The sequence below is a fragment of the Ceratotherium simum genome, chromosome 35, assembly GCF_057802395.1.
Source record: "Ceratotherium simum simum isolate JZ-2026a chromosome 35, ASM5780239v1, whole genome shotgun sequence".
Lineage (NCBI taxonomy): Eukaryota > Metazoa > Chordata > Mammalia > Perissodactyla > Rhinocerotidae > Ceratotherium > Ceratotherium simum.
Genome location: NC_141934.1, coordinates 23,965,676 through 23,986,239, shown reverse-complemented (window position 1 = coordinate 23,986,239; position 20,564 = coordinate 23,965,676). Strand labels below are relative to the sequence as shown.

The 20,564-nt window shown below is 49.9% G+C and overlaps 1 protein-coding gene across 2 annotated transcripts in view; it reads left to right on the top strand.

Moving 5' to 3' along the window:
• Window positions 1-20,564, top strand: part of KDM2B (lysine demethylase 2B) — a 122,988-nt gene that overhangs the window by 48,143 nt on the left and 54,281 nt on the right. For both annotated transcript variants that reach the window (XM_087423327.1, XM_004430007.3), the window contains exons 9-11: window positions 1,202-1,317; window positions 6,968-7,094; window positions 9,409-9,890. In XM_087423327.1, the coding sequence (XP_087279453.1) occupies window positions 1,202-1,317; window positions 6,968-7,094; window positions 9,409-9,890 (725 nt within the window). The remainder of the gene's footprint in view (window positions 1-1,201; window positions 1,318-6,967; window positions 7,095-9,408; window positions 9,891-20,564) is intronic.

The following is a 20,564-nucleotide window of genomic DNA, read 5'->3' as shown; positions in this document are numbered from 1 at the left end:
TGCGGCATCGCAGTGAAAAATGGAGGTGCTGTCACTTACCAGCTGTGACTTCATTCAGCAAGTGACTTAACTTCTCTGAGCCTCTGTTTCTGCATCCATGAATGGGCGTGGATCATAATACTACCTCTCCCTTAGCTCTGCGCTGGCTGTTACGGTGGCCAGGAGCCCCATGTAGGCCTATTGAGCACTTGCAATAAGGCCAGTCTGAGATGTGTGAGTTACTCGCTGAAGGAATTCGGTGGCTTGCTTTGTCCTCAGCCTTTATGGACCAAGCAGAGGCTGACTCGTTGGGTTCCAATCCTGATAAGTGACTTTACTTTTCTGTGCCTCAGTCTCCTCATCTGTAAATTGGGGATGAATATAGTATGTACTTTTTAGGGATTCGGGGAGAATTAAATGAGCTAAGCCCTGTAAAGCCCCTAGACCAGTACCTGACAGCAGAGCAGCACTCAGTTATCATGTTGATCACTGTGCCAGGTTTTGGGCTAGGAGCTCAGGGAGGGGAAAAAGCCACGACCCAAGCTGTCAAGAAGCTGCAGTCGGCAGGAGAGAGACTTTTCAGCAGGTGAGGGCCTGTAGGGCACAGCTGATGTTGGGGTACAGGTTTGTGTGGCTAAGGAGACCACCTGAAAACAGGCCTGGAAGGATTTTGATGGCAGAAGATGGACTCGGGGAGGGAGAAGCATCTGAGTCCTACAGCCCTGGCAAGATACCACTTCTCAGTTGTGGCCCCAAGCAATCCTCTGTGACCCCTCCTGAGACTGGCAGTCCCTGGGATGTTGAGGAAGAGGCTCAAGGAAATATGAGCAGCCCGAGTGAGGGGTTTCCAGCTCCCCGGCCGGCATGGGAGGGGGACAGGGTCTGCCCCTCTGTTGGCTGCTGCAGCCATGTCCACAACAACACGAGGAAGGGAAGCCTTTGTCATCAAGCTCCTCAAGAGGCGGGGGCTGGTCTGCAGCTGCCCACCACCTGACTTGAGCTAGCCAGGAGTCACTGCCTGCAGTGGTCCAGTAGGGCTGCCAGCCTGAGTCCCCTAGGCCAGCCAGGAGCCTCAGCTCACTGCATCAGGCAGCCCTGAGCATCCTCGATCCCGGCCCTGGGTGCTCACCTGTGCCTCCTGCACCCTCCTGCATATGCTGGCGTAGGTGAAGGACCCCAAAGGCGCCAGTGGCTGACCCTCCCTTTGCCCTCCCCACCCCAGGTTGGATCCATGCCGTCTACACCCCTGTAGACTCGCTGGTATTCGGCGGAAACATCCTGCACAGCTTTAACGTGCCCATGCAGCTGCGGATCTATGAGATCGAGGACAGAACACGGGTAAGGCGGCTTCCTTCTCTCCTCGTGGGCGTGCCGGCCCCTGAGCTCTGCTGGGCGCTCAGGGTATGTGGACAAGTCACTCTGAAGTCTTCCGCAGTCCCCTCCCTCCCACTCCCTGCCCCAAGCTGGGCCTTGGTCCTGGTTCTGCAGGGCAGGGGGTGCCCACAAGAGCCCCGGCCAGAGCCCTGGGGGTTTCTGTGCACCTCCAGGCCAGTGGCAGCCAAAACCCCCTTGCTGAAGAGGAAGTGTCTCTTGAGAAAGCACCGTGAGATGTCAGGAACCTGCCTCTTCCTTCTTCCCACGTGAAGAAAGGGACGTGAGGGAGTAGGGGGAACTTCATGGTTGTTGTTGCTGTGGTTTGGAGCGGGGCTGGGGCCTTGGAAAGAAGGCTCAGGTCTTGGCCATGTGTCCCCCGGGGACTCCAAATGTGATGTAGAGCCCTGAGGGAGCCAGTGTCTGTGAGTCCCCCAGGTGCTGCCTCTGAGCTCTGTCTCAGTGTCCACTTGGGAGTCTCTAGCTCCGCTTGATAGAGACAGTAACAGCTTCTCAGACACTGAGTCTCCCCCAGCCCCACGCCCCAGGACCGGGACAAGGCTCAGACACCTGACGTGTGCCCTCCGCTCCACTCCCTGAGTTTCCCCTGAAAAGCACTGGCCACTTGAACTGGCCACTCTCTGTCCCAGGCTGAAACTTGACCAGGTGTCCCCAGGCATTTGAGACAGGTCCGAGGGTGGGAAAAAGAGCCCATTTCTTCTTTTTTCTATAGTTATTCAAATATTTATTTTCTTTTTAAAATTGAGATATAATTCACATACCGTAAATTTCACCATTTAAAGTACAAAATTCAGTGGCATTTAGCACCTTCACAATGTTGTGCAGCCATCACCTCTATCTAATTCTAATTCTAATTTTCATCACCCCAAAAAGAAACCCCATACTCATTAGCACTCACTCCCCATTCCCCACTCTCCCAGCCTCTGGCCCTCGCTAATCTGCTTTCTGTCTCTGTGGATTTGCCTGTTCTGGATATTTCATATAAATGGAATCATATAATATGTGGCTGGCTTCTTTCACTTAGCATGATGTCTTCAAGGTTCATCTATGTTGTGGCATGTGTCAGTGCTTCATTCCTTTTTATGGCTGAATCATATTCCATCGTGTGGATAGACTACACCATGTCTTCTTGGGCTTTGCTGTGGAGATGACTTTTTTGTCCCAGAGAGGTGTTGCCGGGCCGGGACCCTAAAGAACGTCTCATAGGCAGATGCCCTGTGCCCAGGGTCCCCGCCTTTCCTGGTCTTGTTTTCAGGCCTCAGTCTGCATGGAATCACATACGTAGGGAGTCAGAGTCTTAGCCGCTATGTGCGTATCTGACCTTTTTAACAGTCCTGACATTGAGGGACTTTGTCCAGGGGTTTCCTGGGGACCACTTTGAGCCACATTCAGCCGTCAGGTGTGCTGCAAGGGCGAATGTGCGTCTTCAGATTGGCGGGTTTGCTGCCTGGGGTGCCCAGATCTGCAGAGACTGGGTCTCGTTTTGTGGACTTTCGTGCCTCTCTTTGTCGCCCACCCACCATCCCTTTCCCAGTCGGGGGAGGCCAGCCCCAGCCCTGCTCCGGAGGATGCCGCCCCGTGGCATTCAGGGGAAAGGCACCATTTGGGTGTGAGTGGTCATCTCATAGTCTGGGTCAAGTGCTGTCTGGGGCTCCGGCCAACTGTTCTTTGGCCAGCCCTGAAGAATGGGCCAGTTTGTTTGTGAGCAGACTAGGAGGTGTGGGATAGAAAAGGAGAAATCTCCAAGAAGTCAGGCCCACGACTTTCCAGGCAATTCCTGAAAGCCAGTCAGGCCGAGATTTCTAAAGGCTTCGGCAACTTGCTTGGCAGCCGTCCCCCTTCCCCAGGGAAGCCAGATCATACATCTCAGTGGATTTGGGCCCCATCATTCCATTAGGAGCCCAGCTCCCCTCCCCCACCCTCGGCGGCTGCGGGAGGGAGAGTAATGGAGTGGAACCCCGCGGTACACTGAGCTCCTGTGGAATATCGCGCCCACATCGGGATGAACGCGGCCGAGTCCCCTCCCCCAAGCCCCACTGTCCCTGTCATCTGAGTAGGCACCCCATCTGGTTTCCCTGAAGCAGGTTGACGGGCGGGGGGCTGGCAGGCAGGCTGAGCTGGAACCAGTGGCAGGCTGTTTAATCTGCTTTGATTTCTGGTCTTTGGAGAGGGCTTGGCTACAAGGCCCAATTGTTTATGTCTTAGGAGCCAAAGCAGACAAAAGATGCTGGGGAGAGAGCACTGGAAGCCAGAGAAAATGCCAGGGCTCCTTGTCAGCTCACTACAGCTTAATTCTTTACATCCCTGCAAGCTTTCTTAAGAAGGTTATGGCCATTTAAAAATAGTTTTTCAAGAGTCCTAAAACATGGTTTTGCTTGGAAACCAAATGCCCAGGGGTGGGACAGAGGAAACCATCAGTCTCTAAGCCCCATGGTAGAGGTTTGTCTTAGAAAAAGAATTTGCCTTTGTGGCACAAGGTGGGGGACCCCCATCCAGACCAGGGGAACCCCAAAGTTCTCCTATGTTTAGGAAGCCTAGTCTTTCTCTCACAACTTTAATTTTTCTGGGCCAGATGATAGGTGACTTCACCCTGCTGCCTATAAGGGAAGCACGAACAGGCGCAGGTGCCTGGGACTGGTGGGTTTCCATTGCCCACCCTCCTTGTGTAGATTAAATCTTCCCCCTCTCGTTCCAAGCTATGTAGAGGGGTGGCAGAACCACACCCAAGCGTGGATGTGTTGCATGTTTATTATTTGAAGATAATGTCTCAACAACGATCACTCCATGTTTTTAACTCCAGTTAGGTTGATAAGGGATAGGGATGGTCCAGCTGATCACTCATTACATTGCCGTCTCTCTTATTATATTTATCTTTTTTTTTTTTCCCTAATGGCTCTAGTGAAAGCAGCCTTCTCAGGAAAGGTAATGCCAGCACGCCCCGTTCCCTCTTGGCCAGTGAATCTATTTGGAAATTGCAAATAATTTACCCTTTCTCTCACCTTTCCCTTACCATTGGATTTTTTTTTTCCATTGACTTTTTTTTTTTTTTCCAGGAGAAAAACAAATTTTAAGACACTTCCACCCACCCTCATGTTTTAGTGTTTTAAGTCCTTGAGACCTGGGAGTTTTAGATACACCGAAACATCTGTGGTTCTGATCTCCTGAGGTCACTCAGCTCTATGAGGAAGGGCTATGGCCAGGTGCCACTCAAATGGGCTTTTGGGAACTCAGACTGACCCCCTGAGACCCGCTGATAGATTGATTACCCCCAGGCTGGGAGCATTGCATGCTTTCTGACTGCCTTGCCTTTTGGTGAACAGCTCAATTTGGTGAGGCTCCGAATTTGTCAACAAATAATGTTGAGCAATCGTGTGTTTAATGTTCCCAGGCATGTGGCTGAAACCTTTTGAAGGCGAAGGGTGGAAGGCGACAACCCGTTTGTAAGTCAATTCTTTGCAAATTTTGTTTCCTGCCGTGCTCTCTTGGAAAAAAAAAATAAAAAAATAAAATGAAAAAATCTGAATTCCTTCATCAGCATTTGTTTCCACCCAGCTGGTTTCCCTTGGGTTCAGCAACCATGAGAGGATACTTATCTTCCTCTCCTGAAATACAGCCAAAAAAAATTTTTTTTTCCTAATCTAGAAAGATTCTCAGGCACCATGGTGCCCGTCAATGCAGAGTGGCTCGGACAGTTTCCCAAAATTTGAAAAGTCAAAAGCAACATCAGAGTTTTACCAATTGAGTCCAAAGTCAGGAGATGAGTGAGGGTCTGAGAAGAAGCGGGCCACCTGTCCTCAGCCTGCTCTGTAGGTATTGGCAATTTGTCTCAAAATGGCTTGGCTCTTGCTCTGGAGTGGGGGTGGGGCTGAGACCCCCAAACCCTTCTTCACAGGAGGTCAGGGAATGCCTCAGGCTGAAGAACCCCTCTCCTTTTTAAACTCCGGAGGACACTGATCCTGTGACTGTGAAAAAAGATGGATAGTATCCCCGCAATGAAACTGAGGTTCTCGGGAAAGTAGCTGGAGCCAAGGAAACCGCTAGATGATGTTCCCAACTCCATGCATCCCCCCGAGGAGCTCGAAAGCATGCGGCGGCCAGGATCTCATTCCAAAGCATACCATCCACCAGAGGCAGGGAGGGCAAATGGACACGATATGCAGATGGGAGAAGTGAGGCCCACAACGTGGGAAAAGGGCCTCACAGCTGGAAACTGAGTCAGCGGGGCCTGGGGTAGATGGGGAGCTGGGACTCAAAGAGGGCAGAGTTGGGGCCTTTTCCAGGTGGGCACTGTGAGAGCGGCAGGAAAATCGTATTTTAGGGCACATGGAGGACCTGTCCGCTTGTGTTTGCCTTCGTCCCAGATGTAGAATGTCACCTGATGATTGTCAGCAGACAAAGTGGGAGAGTGTGCTTGCTTGACACCCAACTCCCTGAGTTCCTGGAGGGTAGGAAAGGAGAGGTGAGGAGGGGTCTCTGATCCCTGCAGAGGTCCCTCGAGGCAGACACACCCTTGATGAGAAGGCAAGAGAGCAGGCCAGGAGGGAGTGTGAAGGTGCAGGATCCATGTGTAGCCTTGGGCCCAGTGGTGGGAGACAGACCACTCTCCCACCACCCTCATTCCTCCTTTGCCCCCTCAGGATGCAGTTTCTGGAAGGTTCATCTGTGCCAGGGCCATCAGTGGTATTGCTTCCTTCCCATCTTTCGCTACCATCTCATCTGTATAGACCCCTCGCTGCCACCCATCGCAATCTCCCTGGGGCCCAGGCCTTCTCACAGTTCTGAGACACAAAGCTATCTGTACCTATACTTCCCTATAAGGAACAGGCAAAAGGGGATCTCCCTCTGGATTCCTGCTCCAGACCGTGGGGTGTGTTAGGGCCATCCCAAGTGACACCGGGGACTTGTGTCTGAGGGACTCTGTGGGAACAGAGGCTGGGCAGTGCCAGGTGGTTGTGGGGGAGGAGCAGGAGGTGGACCCCTCTGAAGCCTCGCCCCAGAGGTAGGAGAGGCCACGCCCCCTCCCTCCTCATTGGTCCACCTGGCATGGCCTCCCTCCTAGAGTGCAGGAGATGCTTGATAGCCTGTCTGAAAATGGGTGAGGTTTGGGGGTTGATTTCTGTTTTTCAAAGGGTAAGGAGGGGTAGCCGAGTCTGTGCAAGAATTATTGAGAACAACGAGGAGCCCTTGTCTGTGGTAGCTAAAATCAGGCCGTGGCTTGCATCCGCAGGTACCCGCACCCTCCGTCAGCAGGGCAGGGGACAACTCTGTTTCTCGGCATCTCACCGAAGCACAAAGCGGACCCCATCCAGCTTCCCCTGCGCACAGCTCAGGGAGCTTTGAAATGATGCTGTCACATAGGCCTCTTCCTCCCTCCTCCTCCTCATTTGTGCATGCTACTGGTATCTTGCTCCTTCCAGTGCCTCCCTCCTGCCTTCCCTCCAGCCCATCCCCTATTTTTCCCTCACATCATTTGTGCTCTTGCTAAGATGATGAAAATAACTTCCCCCCAGGGAACCCCTCCTGCCCCCCTAATTCTCTCCCTCGTTCCCCTTTGCCCTCCAGAAACTGACCTCTGCCCCTGGGTCTTTGCTTTCAGGTGCAGCCCAAATTCCGTTACCCCTTCTACTATGAGATGTGCTGGTATGTCTTGGAGAGATACGTGTACTGTGTGACCCAGCGGTCCTACCTCACTCAGGAATACCAGAGAGAATCAATGCTTATTGGTGAGTGAACCTCGGGGCCTGACCGCCTTAACTGCTCAGCTGGGGCAGACATCATGTTTTCAGTGGGCTTTTGGGAGTCCTGGGTTCCGGGAATTTTTTTGAGTCAGAGTGTTGGGCACATCCTAGAGACCCCTTAGAAGGGGAAGCCATCCTTGTCAGCTCTTCACTTAGAACACAGAGTCCAAGAAAATGAAATCGTGACCCCAACGGAGTCATGTTAGTGGCCTCCAGGTCTGGCTGGTGACTATGCAGATGTGGGGAGGGGCCAGGCCTGGGCAGGGTTGCTGAAACAGGATCCCCATAGAGCAAAGAATCCTGGTTCTTTTTATTCCTTCCCGGCCACCAGCTGATTTTTTTCTCCCAGCACGGGGTGGGGGGTGGGGGGGTTGGATTTTTGTCTATATAGGAGCAGGCCCATGAGACGCAGCCAGTCTCCAAAATCCCAGGCCAGCTTTAAGCCAAAGGGAGGGGTGACCAGGGCTGGAGACAACTTGGCAGAGCAGTGGGTGGTTCTGACAGAGGCAGGGAGAGAGCATTTATAGCCGCAGCTGCGGTGCCCTGCCCTACTGCCATACTTAAAGGGACATCGTCCCCCCAGAATGGCTCAGTCCTTGAACCTTGACTCACAGATGCCCTCCCCAAAGTTGCATCTGGCTGTGACAGCCCCGAAGAGCGATGTGTGCTTCTGCCCCTCTCCTCTGTGCTGTTACTGTTGAGGGGTTTTCCTGGATGCTGGAGGGGCTGTGCCTCATTCGCTGCATCTTTCTCATCACGGGATAGAAAAGTGCGATTGGTCTGTCTCCTTTAGGGTCTGCATGATTTCTCTTGCAATCCAGGATCTTTAGAGTCTTTTTTTTTCCCCCCTCACTGTAAGCCTTCTTCCTTCCTTCCCTTGACTCCCCTCCTTAATGACTTTAGGGGTTTCAGGCTGAGCATATGATGGGGAACAAATGTTTCTGCTGGGGTCTTTATTGAGAAGTGCTCATTTGCCTTCTGGAAATTCAGTTTTATCTGGGGGTCTGTTGTCTCATTCCTGTCAGAGGATATGATATTCAGGTGTTGAAAAATACTGAAACCCTACAACTTGCTCTTCGGAAGCTCCCAGCCTTATAGGAGATGGAGAATGATTCTGAAAGAGTGTGATAGCCGCTGTGGTTGCAGTAGCTACACATTCCTCTGGGGACCAAAGTCTTGATTTTGTGGCAGTCCCCAGGACCAGGAAACGGAGGGTCACTTCTCTCGTTTGGATATTTAGGGCCATAGAAGAATGTTCCCAAATCCGTTTCCAGGCAGGAGAGGAAATCTTGAGGCAGTGTTTGGGTCATCGGCGCCCACTTTTTTCTTAAATTTTCTTGTCACTCTTTTCTCCCTGCCTCTCTATTCCATCTGCCAAAGTGAAGAGGGGACGTTTGGGAGACACCTCATTGATCGAATGCTAGTTGTGTGTCAAAACCGTGCTCGCTTAAGTGACGCCTCACTTAGTTCTCACTGCAGGCCTTCAGAGGAAGCAGCCTTTGCCTTATATTTTCTAAACAGCGTTATTGGGATAGAGGTCATAGATCATACAATTCACCCATTCAATGTGTACAATTTGGTGGTTTTTAGTATGTTTCCAGAGTTGTGCAACCATCACCACAGTCAATTTTTAGAACATTTTCATCATCCCAGAAAGAAACCTCTACCCTTGCGTTATCACCTCCTTATCATATCCCACATCCCAGCCCTAGGCAACCAGTAATCTACTTTCTGTCTATAGATTTCCCCCTGTTCTGGACATTTCATGTGAATGGAATCACATATAATATGTGCTCTTTTTGCCTTATTTTTATTTTTATTTTTTTGCTGAGGAATACTTGCCCTGAGCTAACATCCGTTGCCAATCTTCCTCTACGTTGTATGTGGGTTGCTGCCACAATATGGCTGTCAACTAGTGGTGTAGGTCCGTGCCCGGGAGCCAAACCTGGGCTGCGGAAGCAGAGTGCGCTGAACTTAACCACTAGGCCACAGGGCCGGCCCCTTTTTGCCTTATTTTTATACATTGAAAAATAAAATGGCAAGTGTGTTCTGAAAGGTGAAGTAACATAGCTGGGTAGACATAGCTGGGAGGGAGCAGAGCTGGGATTTGAACCTATGTCTAATTGACCCCAACCTTTCTAGAGGCTGAGGGAGGCACAGATCATTAGAACTGTCAGAGAAGCTCTGTCTGCAGAGTAGAAGGGAGGCGCATTGCGTGGAGGTTCCAGGGACTTCCAGCAGGGAGTTTGGGGCATCATCTCAGTCTCTTTTATGACTGCTTCCCCCCTGCCCCCTGTAGATGCCCCAAGAAAGCCCAGCGTAGACGGCTTCTCATCTGATTCCTGGCTGGAGATGGAGGAGGAGTCCTGTGAGCAGCAGCCCCAAGAGGAGGAGAAGGAAGAGGAGGAGGAGGAGGAGGAGGAGGGTGCAGATAAGGCGCCCAAGCCGCCTGCCGATGGCCCTGCCTCACCCACTAGCACCCCCTCCGAGGACCAGGAGGCCCCTGGGAAGAAGCCCAAAGCACCTGCCATGCGCTTCCTGAAGAGGACTTTATCTAACGAGTCGGAGGAAAGTGTGAAGTCCACGACGATGCCCACAGACTACCCCAAGACGCCCACTGGCTCTCCCACCACCGAGGTCTCCGCCAAATGGACCCACCTCACCGAGTTTGAACTGAAGGGCCTGAAGGCTCTGGTGGAGAAACTTGAATCCCTCCCGGAAAACAAGAAGTGTGTCCCCGAGGGCATCGAGGACCCCCAGGCACTCCTGGAGGGTGTGAAGGTGGGCAGAGGGTCATGTCTGGGGCTGGGCAGCTGAGGGCCCGGCAGGGTCTGTTCAAAGTGCAGCTTCCCAAGGGCAGCGCAGCTTAGGGTGGCTCAGTGCAGACTATCCTGGTGTAAGTCCAGGCGCAGAGGGGCCTCTGGGGGCCTCTGGTCCAAGCCAGCCCATCCAGAGTGTCTAAGCAGAGGCCCCCTTTGAGAGCTGCAGGGGCACCTCTTGGGGGAAGCTGGCTCTGTGGTTGACAATGAGTTCTGTCTCAGCACTTGTTGAAAGATCAGAAACATCACCAGCAGTGTTACAGGTGTGCTAGTAGTGCTGTTGTTGGGTTTGGGGACAGACTCCTCCGTCCTGGTTAGGAAGACTTGCCGTTCTGGGCTGGCTTCCCCTGAAGCATGCATCTGTTTCCTGTGAGCAGGTGGTACATCCTGGTGGTCCTCTAGGTGGCCAGCTAAGGTGGGCCATGTAGCCACGCAAGGTTCAGAGGTCTCCAGATGGAGCCTAATCGTTGAGCAAACTCTCATTGAGGGGCCGGCCCGGTGGTGCAAGCGGTTAAGTGCGCGCGCTCCGCTGCGGCAGCCCGGGGTTCGCTGGTTCGGATCCCGGGCGCGCACCGACGCACTGCTTGGCAAGCCATGCTGTGGCGGCGTCCCATCTAAAGTGGAGGAAGATGGGCACAGATGTTAGCCCAGGGCCGTCTTCCTCAGCAAAAAAAGAGGAGGATTGGCGGATGTTAGCACAGGGCTGATCTCCTCACAAAAAAAAAAAAAAAAAACTCATTGAGCACCAGCTGTGCTGGCCATTGGGGGAACAGAAAGCAGGAAGGCACAGTCGCCCCCCTCAGGTAGCTCACCAATTAGCAGGGAAGCAGGCAGGTGAAGAAATCAGGAGACAGGGAATTAAGTGCCACTGAGCATGCTGTGTGTACTCAGGGCATGGAAGTGGGTTGAGGGGACACTCATCAGCCACACCAGGGCTCTGGGACAGTTCTGCTGGGGGGATTTGACCTGGGCCTTAGAGGCTGCATAGGAGTTCTCCGGATGGGGAAGGCTGTTACAGGCAGAGTGCAAACGTGCAGTGTGTTTATTTCCCAGAAAAGACACTGGGAGGCCTTGTCCTGTAGTAATCATAATCATAACATTTGTTGAAAACTAAACTACTGCCAGGTACCAGTGCTAGGCAAGGTACCCTAATTATCTGCACTTACCCGATGAGTAAGTAGGCTCAGAAAGGTTAAGGGACAGAGCAGGTAGATGGGGGAGCTGGGACGAGGACCCAGGAGTGGCTCCAGAGCTCCTGTGTGTATACACCACACGAAACTGCCTCCTGTGTCAGCATTGGTAAGGCTTTTTGGTGTGAGGCCTAGGAGACATTTGGGCTTCCTTCTCCAATGTCTGATTCCCAAGTGACTCCAGCTGCCTGCTGGGGTTGGAAACTGAATTTAAGTCTCTTCTTGGAGGGTTGCAAACTCTACCCAGGACTTATTAATTAGTTCATTTGTCCCTTTATTCATTTAGGAAACATTGTGTCAGGCCCTGGGATCTAGAAATATTAAGAGTGTCCAGCCCTCGAGGTGCTCACTGAGCAGGGGCTGAACTCTTGGGGTCTAGTGGAGTTGAGACCAGAGCCCACATCAGGTAGGTTGACAGCTGCCACCAGCAGAGGGAGCAGGTGTACAAAATCATTAATCCAGGTATACCTCATTTAATTTAGCAGGTGTGTATCCTCCAGGTGCTGGGAAATGAAAATCATATAACTTGGGGACATTGCCAGGTAAAAGAACTCTGTGGTGAATATCCCTATAAAGTAAATCTTTACTTGCTAATGGGTCTTTTCCATTGATTCTTGACTTTTTGGGAGGTTGTTGACCTCTCTTGAGAGTTTTATGAAAGTATGCTTATACACACAAAATTTTACATGCAATCTCAGGGATTTTTGGCCTCTTGAACCTGTTCCTGGACCCCTAACCTTGTGGCATGGAGTTTTGTATATTGCGTTTCCTAAAGGAAGCCTTAGAATTCTGTCATGTAGCTACTATTTTCTTCTGAGTCCTATAAAGTAAAAACAAGATATTTGCATCAATAATAAAACCATTAATAGTATTAGGGTCCCAAAATGTAAAGGAGTTAAAAACACATTCATTTTAAGAGGAAGTGTTGTTTTTGAGCTTGTGGAAAGCCTTTTTTCCTTTAAAAGCAGCTTTGTGTCCCTAATCTGTTTATGTGCAGTGTTCCTGGTTGGTCAGATTTCTTTTTAGGGATGGGACTCGGCCCCTCCTATTTCTCACCTATACCCACCTGATGGGCATCTAAGGCTGGATTCAGCCTGGGCCCCTGGATGGTGTGGAGGAGGCCTGGGGTAGGGGCTTAGACACATTTCAAGGAGCCCAGCCTTCTTCCCTCTATCCCCACTATGGGGTTCAGTGGCAGCTCCTGATAATGCATCTCAATTACTATGTGCTGTTGTAGGTGTTTTTTTAGTATAGAAACTCACTGAAGCCTCCCAACAACCCTCTGTGGTACTTTTATTTTTTTATTTTTATTTTATTATTTTTTGTGTGTGTGAGGAAGATCAGCCCAGAGCTAATATCTGCCAATCCTCCTCTTTTTGCTGAGGAAGACTGGCCCTGGGCTAACATCCTTGCCCATCTTCCTCCACTTTATATGGGACGCCGCCATAGCATGGCTTGACAAGCGGTGGCGTCGGTGCGTGCCCAGGATCCAAACCCCGGGCCGCCGCAGTGGAGGGCATGCTCTTAACTGCTATGCCACTGGGCCAGCCCCTCTGTGGTACTTTTATTATCCCCATTTTGCAGATGAGAAAACTGAGGTACAGATAGGTTAAGTAACCTATAGGTTAAGGTTGCCTAAGGCCACACATGCTGCCCAGTGGGAGAGTCCATGAACTCACCCACTATACCATACTGCTTCGTTTGGCCACTTCAGAGAAAGCAATTTTCTCCCTTCTCAGAGGCCATACCACATTTAGAGAGAAGGTAGTAAGATGATTGCTTGGGATTTCTTTACAGAACAAGCAATGGATTTGGTCCTGGAACGGAAGTTGCAAATCGGTAGTGCCTGGGCCAAATCCAGCCTCTAGGCATTGCGTTTGGCCTGCACAGTATTAAACATATTTTTGTAATTAGTTGCCAACATTAAAAAATCTGGAGAGTCATATAAGATATCCTGGCTCTCCTGGCCCATGTTCCCAACTGGCTACAATCAGCAGGAAGTGAGTAGCAGCTGACCTCAGGCACCCCAGTCCCCATCACTCTCTACTGTCTCTCTGAGTGTGTATTTACCAATAGGCTCTCACATCTTTTGCGTATAATCTAGCCACTTAGCTCATTTATTGAACTTGCCTGTCTTTAGAGATATTTACGTTCTTTTTTTTTTTTTTTTGTGAGGAAGATCAGCCCTGAGCTAACATCCATGCTAATCCTCCTCTTTTTGCTGAGGAAGACTGGCTCTGAGCTAACATCTATTGCCAATCCTCCTCCTTTTTTTTTCCCCCAAAACCCCAGTAGATAGTTGTATGTCATAGCTGCACATCCTTCTAGTTGCTGTATGTGGGACGCGGCCTCAGCATGGCCGGAGAAGCGGTGTGTCGGTGCGCACCCGGATCCGAACCTGGGCCGCCAGCAGCGGAGCGCACGCATTTAACCGCTAAGCCACGGGGCCAGCCCCTAGAGATATTTACGTTCTTGATCCTTGCCTGAGGAGGCCCTTTTCAGGCTAAAGAGCTTATCAACTAGGTGGACAGGTCTGCTTAGAGCCCCAGGAACATCAGAGCCTCTGCCGGTCTCTAAATGCTGTGTGGCCAAGAGCCTGTATGGGGGAGCTGGACCAGTCGTCTCTTCCAAAGCAGGGCAGTTCCTGGCTGTCCTGAAGACCCAGAAAAGATTTTGAATCCAAGACTGACTTTCAGAGTGAGAGTGTTGTCACAGAAGGCAAGCAGCTTCTTCCTGGCTGCACACTTAGGTCCCTCTGTTCTCTCTTCTCAGATGTTGGGGTTTCTTTTGCACTGGCTAAGAAATAAAAACAGCTCAGGAATGTGAGTCCAAGAAAGAATTCTTAGCTGATGCTCACCGCCCCCACTATCATCCAGCGATTCATGTTTCTGAGCAGCAGTGGTTCCCCCTTGAGGATTGATCAGTTACAGTCTTTTTTTTTTTTTTAAAGATTTTATTTATTTATTTATTCCCCCCAAAGCCCCAGTAGATAGTTGTATGTCATAGCTGCACTTCCTTCTAGTTGCTGTATGTGGGACACGGCCTCAGCATGGCCGGAGAAGTGGTGCGTCGGTGCGTGCCCGGGATCTGAACCCGGGCCGCCAGCAGCGGAGCGCGCGCACTTAACCGCTAAGCCACGGGTCCGGCCCAATCAGTTACAGTCTTTGATTTATGTTGCAAAAAAGACGACATCATTTTTCCTTTGCTCCCTTTCTCTGGGACCTCAGAGACTGCTGCTCATGGTGGCTCCTGGTAACCAGAGCCCCTGGGATTGGACACGTCCCCAAAGCAACTCAGTCTCCAGGTGGCTAGGTTTTGGCTTTTATCAAAAATCCATTCTTTCTTTCGTTTGTAATATATATATATTGTGTGTGTGTGTGAGGGAGATCAGCCCTGAGCTAACATCTGTTACCAATCCTCCTCTTGTTTTTTTTTCCGCTGAGGAAGATTGGCCCTGGGCTAACGTCCATGCCCATCTTCCTCTACTTTATATGAGACACCACCACCACATGGCTTGACAAGCAGTGTGTCGGAGTGCGCCCGGGATCCAAACCTGTGAACCTCAGGCTGCTGAAACGCAGCGCACACACTTAACCACCATGCCACCGGGCCAGCCCCTAATATGTATTTTTTTAAATTGTGGTAAAATACACATAACATAAAATTTACCATTTTAAAGTATACAGTTCAGTGGCATTAAGAACGCTCACAATATTGTGCAACCACCACTGTCTAATTCAGAACTTTTTCATCACCCCAGACAGAACCCCATACCTATTAGCAGGCACTGCCCATTTCTCCCAACCCCCAATCTGCTTTCTGTCTTTATGGATTTACCTATGCGGGATATTTCATTGTAAGGTAGTTTTAGCATTCTGACATTTGCTTTCTAAAAACAATCTATATAAAAGTTTTAAGTAATAGCGTTACATGATCAATGTAAAAAAATTAAACATTACTATAGGCGAGAGAATGTCCCCCTCTTCAGTTCTCACACCTTGGAAGTACCCCTGTTAATCATCTGGTGAATATACTTGTGGAGCTTTCCCCTCACCCTCAAGTATACATAATTTAAAAAAAATTGGATCATACTGTTCTGCAACTTGCTATTGTCCCTTAAAGGTTTTTTTTTTTGTGTCTGTACCTGTAAGGCTTGCTCCCTCTTTTTTGTGGGCAGAACTTTTGAAAGTTGAGTTTGTCCTTGCAGCCATGCTGACCAGAGTACCTCAACGACCCTATGGTTTCAGCAGGCCCGACTCATTTGGATGTTGGAAGCTTGCGTTGAGGGATCTAGATTCAAACCAAAATGACCATCCTGCTTAATTTGGTTTGTGAAAGGAAAGGAGATTCCAGCATCTTGTAAAAATGTAACTAAGAAAACCATTTTTTTTCCCTGACTTTGTGAAACCCTTTGGGATTTAGCATTGAGGTGCCTTCAGTGACCCCCTTCTTTCGAGACACTTATTCTGCTGGAGGTGCGGGATATTGGCCTGTACCTAGTGGGAAGAACAAGAAATCAAGACACAAGAGACCCTTGAGTTCAATTTTGGTTTCTGTTCTTAGCTACTTGCTCTGTGGCCTTGGGCAAGTCACTCCACCTTTCCGTTTACCTGTATGTAAAATGGGGATATTGGACTACATGTGCTTTGTCCTTCCGGGGACTAGATTCTATAGTTCTTGGCCGTTGTGAAGTGCTTAACCAATTGAAACCTGAGTGTCCTCACTGTAAAATGGGGATAGTAACAGGGACCTATATCACTGAATTATTTTGAGAAACAATGAGGTAGTGAGCACCTTGGGTTGCTAGTGAGCCCTTGGAGAAAGATTAGGCATTGTCAGCTAACAGTCAGAAGAGAGCCAGGCTGTCTTGGCCAGCTGCCCATCCCTCCCAAGCTCTTTCCCCACCTCGCAGCCTTCCCATCCCTCTTTCAGGGTAGCGACTGAAATCGGTATGATTTTCCTAGGGCTACCATAACAAACTGGCTTAAACAACAGAAATTGATTCCCTCACAGTTCTGGAGGCTAAAAGTCCGAAATCAAGGCCATGCTCATTCTGAAGGCTCTAGGGGAGGATCCTTGTCTCTTCCAGCTTCTCATGGTTGCCGGAAATCCCTGGTGTTCCTTGGCTTGCGGCTACATCGCTCTAATCTCTGTCTCCATCTTCACATGGCTATCTGTCTTCTCCCTATGTGTCTCTGTATCTTCTCCTCTTATAAGGACATCGGTCATTGGATTAGGGCCCACCCTAATCCATTGTGATCTCATCTTAACTTGATGACATCATTTCCCAATAAGGTCACATTCTGAGGTTTTGGACGCACATGAATTTTGGAGGGCACACTGTTCAATCCAGCACATCATCTTTTCCCTCTTCCTTCTTGGATTGGCAACTATGAATTGGTGGACAAAGTAATTCACAGTAAGATGGGATTGCCTTGCGTGCTGTCCCTCCTAGAAGAATCTATGCTCTCAACTAGAACTCAGAGAACTGTGGCTCCGGATGGGAGGAAAAGAGGGCATGTGGCTATTTGGGGGCATGTCTAATCCTCGCATTGATTGTGAATGGCTTGAAAATAACTAGGTGCATTGCAAGGTTGTGAAGAGCTTGGGCCTAAGTAGGGGGTGATCACCGAGGCTGGAGGTGGGTGAGTCTTTGTCAGAAACCCTTTGGCAAGGTGATTCTGCAGCTGCTGTTGTTAATTAAGATAATACCAGGCTCTTTCCCATGAGACCATGCTCCCCTGGCTGTCAGAGTGTCAGCTGGGGGTGAAAATGCCAGCTCACTCTAGGGAACCGTCTTTTTTCTTGCATGGATTATGAGACTGCACAGAATTATGGGACCGCATGGAATTATGGGCCTGCATGGAATTATGGGACTGCATGGAATTATGGGACTACATAGTATTGTGGGGCTGCATGGAATTGTGGGTCCACATGGAATCATAGGACTACATGGAATTGTGGGGCCACATGGAATTATGGGGCAGAATGGAATTAAACGGCTGGAAGAGACAGTGAGGGACTGTTGCTTTCAGATGTTATCTTTTTTTTAACACCAGAAAAAGAGATCAGTTGTATTGTTTTCTCATCAAAACCCAAATATCATAGGAAAGAAAATAATTCTAAATTGAGTACATTATCCAAACAGGTATTATTTTTTAAGACCAAAAGTTCTAGAGTCAGGTTGAACGCCCTGAGCCATCCCTTAACCAGCTGAATGCTCCTGGGGATATAATAAGATGGGCGTAGTAAGAATACTTGCCCGTGGGTCATGAGGATTCAGCGAGGTGACAAGTGTAAAGCCTTATTATTATCATTTCAGACACAGTGGGATGAAAACAGGCCCATTTAGCGTCAAGTGGGAGAGTTTGTAAAACCCATGACTGTGGAAGGTAAACATAGCTTTTCTCTCCTGGGGTCATCAGGTTCTGACCCTGGAACACACCTGCTCATTTAAGTTGAGGGCCTGGGTCTTGCTGTTTTGCAAAACAGTGAGGTGTAGAGCCCAGACCTCCAGCACTATAGGCTTTTTAAAATCATCACACCCCTGCCTGCTTCAGAGGAGCCAAAAGGTGGAAAGCCAGTGGGATGGCTGCAGCCCGACCTAGTCACCCCCTGAAGATGACCCAGAGCACGGAAGACAGCACACCCAGAGTCAGCCTGGACAGGGGGATCAGGCCGCCCAGAGTTACTGAGGCTCTCCTGCTGGGGGCTGGATGTAATTCTGAGCCCTGTATTTGGTATTTTGGGGGGCAGTGAGGGGATAGAGGTTTGATATAGGGATGAATGAGGTAGGCCTCTCACCTAAGGACCTTCAGCATAATTACAAAACAAGCCGTGTGTACTCCCAGTACCCTGCTTGTTCCACCTCAGGAGAATGAGGGGCCAGAGATCTGAGTTCCAGACATCCAGGCAAACCCTAGACCTGAAACATGGATAGGTTGACCCATGCCACTTGGGGCTTTTTTGGCCTAAAATTAACTTCTGGGCTCCTGAATCACATTTATTTTCTCTACTAGATATGCAGCTAAATAAACTTTTTATTTTCCCTGTGCTAAGAACTTGTTAAATGGATGGGAATTCTGCAAACAGAGGACAGGGGCAGGGTATCACAACAGGAGATATGGCACAAGTCAAAGGGATCAGTTAACATCTGTTGAGCATTTTCCACGTGCCATGTACCTTCCATACATTATGATCCTCACCACAACCTGACAAAGTGGGGACTGTTATTATCCCTTTTTTTATGTGTGTGTGAGGAAGATCAGCCCTGAGCTAACATCCAATGCCAATCCTCCTCTTTTTTTGCTGAGGAAGATTGGCCCTGGGCTGACATCCGTGCCCATCTTCCTCTACTTTATATGGGACGCCGCCACAGCATGGCTTGACAAGCGGTGTGTTGGTGCGCGCCCGGGTTCCGAACCTGCGAACCCCAGGCCACCGAAGCGGAGCGCGTGCGCTTAACTGCTGCGCCACTGGGCCAGCCCTCATCATCCCATTTTTTTAGATGGGGAAACTGAGACTCAGGGAGATGTGGTGACTTGCCCAAATCGTGTAGCTAATAAGCTTTTGACCACAATGCGCAAGGGTGGTGAGTTAGTTTCCTGTGACTGCCATAACAAATGACCACAAATCTGGTTGCTTACAACAATAGAAATTACTTCTTGAACAGTTCTAGAGGCCAGAAGTTGGAAATCGAGTTGTTGGCAGGGCTGTGCTCTCTGGGAAGGCTCTGGGGTGAATCCTTCCTCTCTCTTCCAGTGTCTAGTGGTTCTTGGTGTTTCTTGGCTTGTGGCCACGTCCCTCCATCCTCTGCCTCTGCCTTCCCGTGGCCTCCTTCCTCGTGTCTCTGTTCAATCCCCCTCTCCTTGCCTCTTACGAAGACACCAGGTGTTGGATGTGAGGCCCACTCTAAATCCAGGATTATTTCATCTCGAGAGCCTTAACTAATTACATCTGCAAAAACCCTTTTTCCAAGTAAGGTCACATTCACAGGTACCAGGGGTTAGGACTTGGACATAGCTTTTGGACACAATGCATCCTAGTACAGATGGGCTTTTACAGGCAGGCACAAGATGGTTGGGCTGGAGTGGAGGGAGGCGTCTTGTGAGACACAAGGTGCATTGACACCTGGTTGCAGGGGTCCTTACCTGTGGCAAGGGGGTACCCCTGAGACTGCTGGGTTCCCCAGAGCAGCAGTCTGAGCTGCTCCATGCATGTTACTCTCCCTTTACCAGCCTGTGGTTGGCGATTCTTTCCTGATGTCTGCTTCTGTTTTATTGTCACAGTGCTGGTATTTTTAGTCACAGTATAGATGGGGTTTTTAATTGTTAGCAGCCCACCCCCGGGGAGCAGAGGGGCCTGAATCCATTGTTAACTAATTAAGCTCTTTGAGAGAAGTTGACATAAGGGGGAGCAGAGGCCCAGCACATCCATTGTTTGTAGCTGTCTTGTTAGGTCAAAAGCAGGGCAGTTTCCAGCAGAAAGGGCCCAGTGGCCCCAGTCTTTCTCTTTTAGAAGCCTGCCCTGGGCTTTCCTACAAGGCTTGTAGGGTGTAACCCTAAGGGGGCTGGGCTGGTGCAGGCACCCAGCTTCCTAGTCTCAGCTTCCAAGAGCCCCAGGGAGTGTATAAATTCTGGCAGAGCCTAGGGAAGCCAGTGACATGATTCCTTTCAGCACAATTTATTTCTCACAGAGAAAATCTCCAATTAGAATAATCTCCTCTTCCTGAAGCCTGTCACATACAAATGAAAATACTTCCCTGAGGGACAGAGCCCAGAGCGCCCCCTGGTGGCCGCTGAGGGCCACACATGAAGGGGAACTCAGCTCCTGCAGGGAGAGTGTGTGTGAGATCCTGGAATCAAGGGTGCTTGGGGAGGTCTCTTCCTTAATTTTTAATTATTATTTATCATTATCAATGTGTTGATTATTAATAATACTTACACCTTCAGTCATAGCTTTTTGTAACCAAATATCCCTCTTTTTTTTTTTTTTTTTTTGTGAGGAAGATCAGCCCTGAGCTAACATCCGATGCCAATCCTCCTCTTTTTGCTGAGGAAGACTGGCCCTGGGCTAACATCCGTGTCCATCTTCCTCTGTTTTATATGGGATGCAGCCACAGCATGGCTTGACAAGCGGTACATCCGTGAGCCCCCCTGGGATCTGAACCTGCAAACCCCAGACCATTGAAGCTGAGCACGCATGCTTAACCACTGCGCCACTGGGCTGGCCCCCAGATAGCCCTCTAAAGAGGCCTCACTTCAGTGCTTGTAGCTTACCTACGCCAGCTCTGATATTGACATGACAAGAGACAATTCAGAAGGAAACTCAAAGAAAACCAAAGCGAGTGGGCATTATTTCCAGTTGTATGCAGAGCAGTGTTTGTAAACTGGTGGTCCGTGGCCCAAACCAGCCCACAGATATGTTTAGCTCACAGTGGTTTTAAA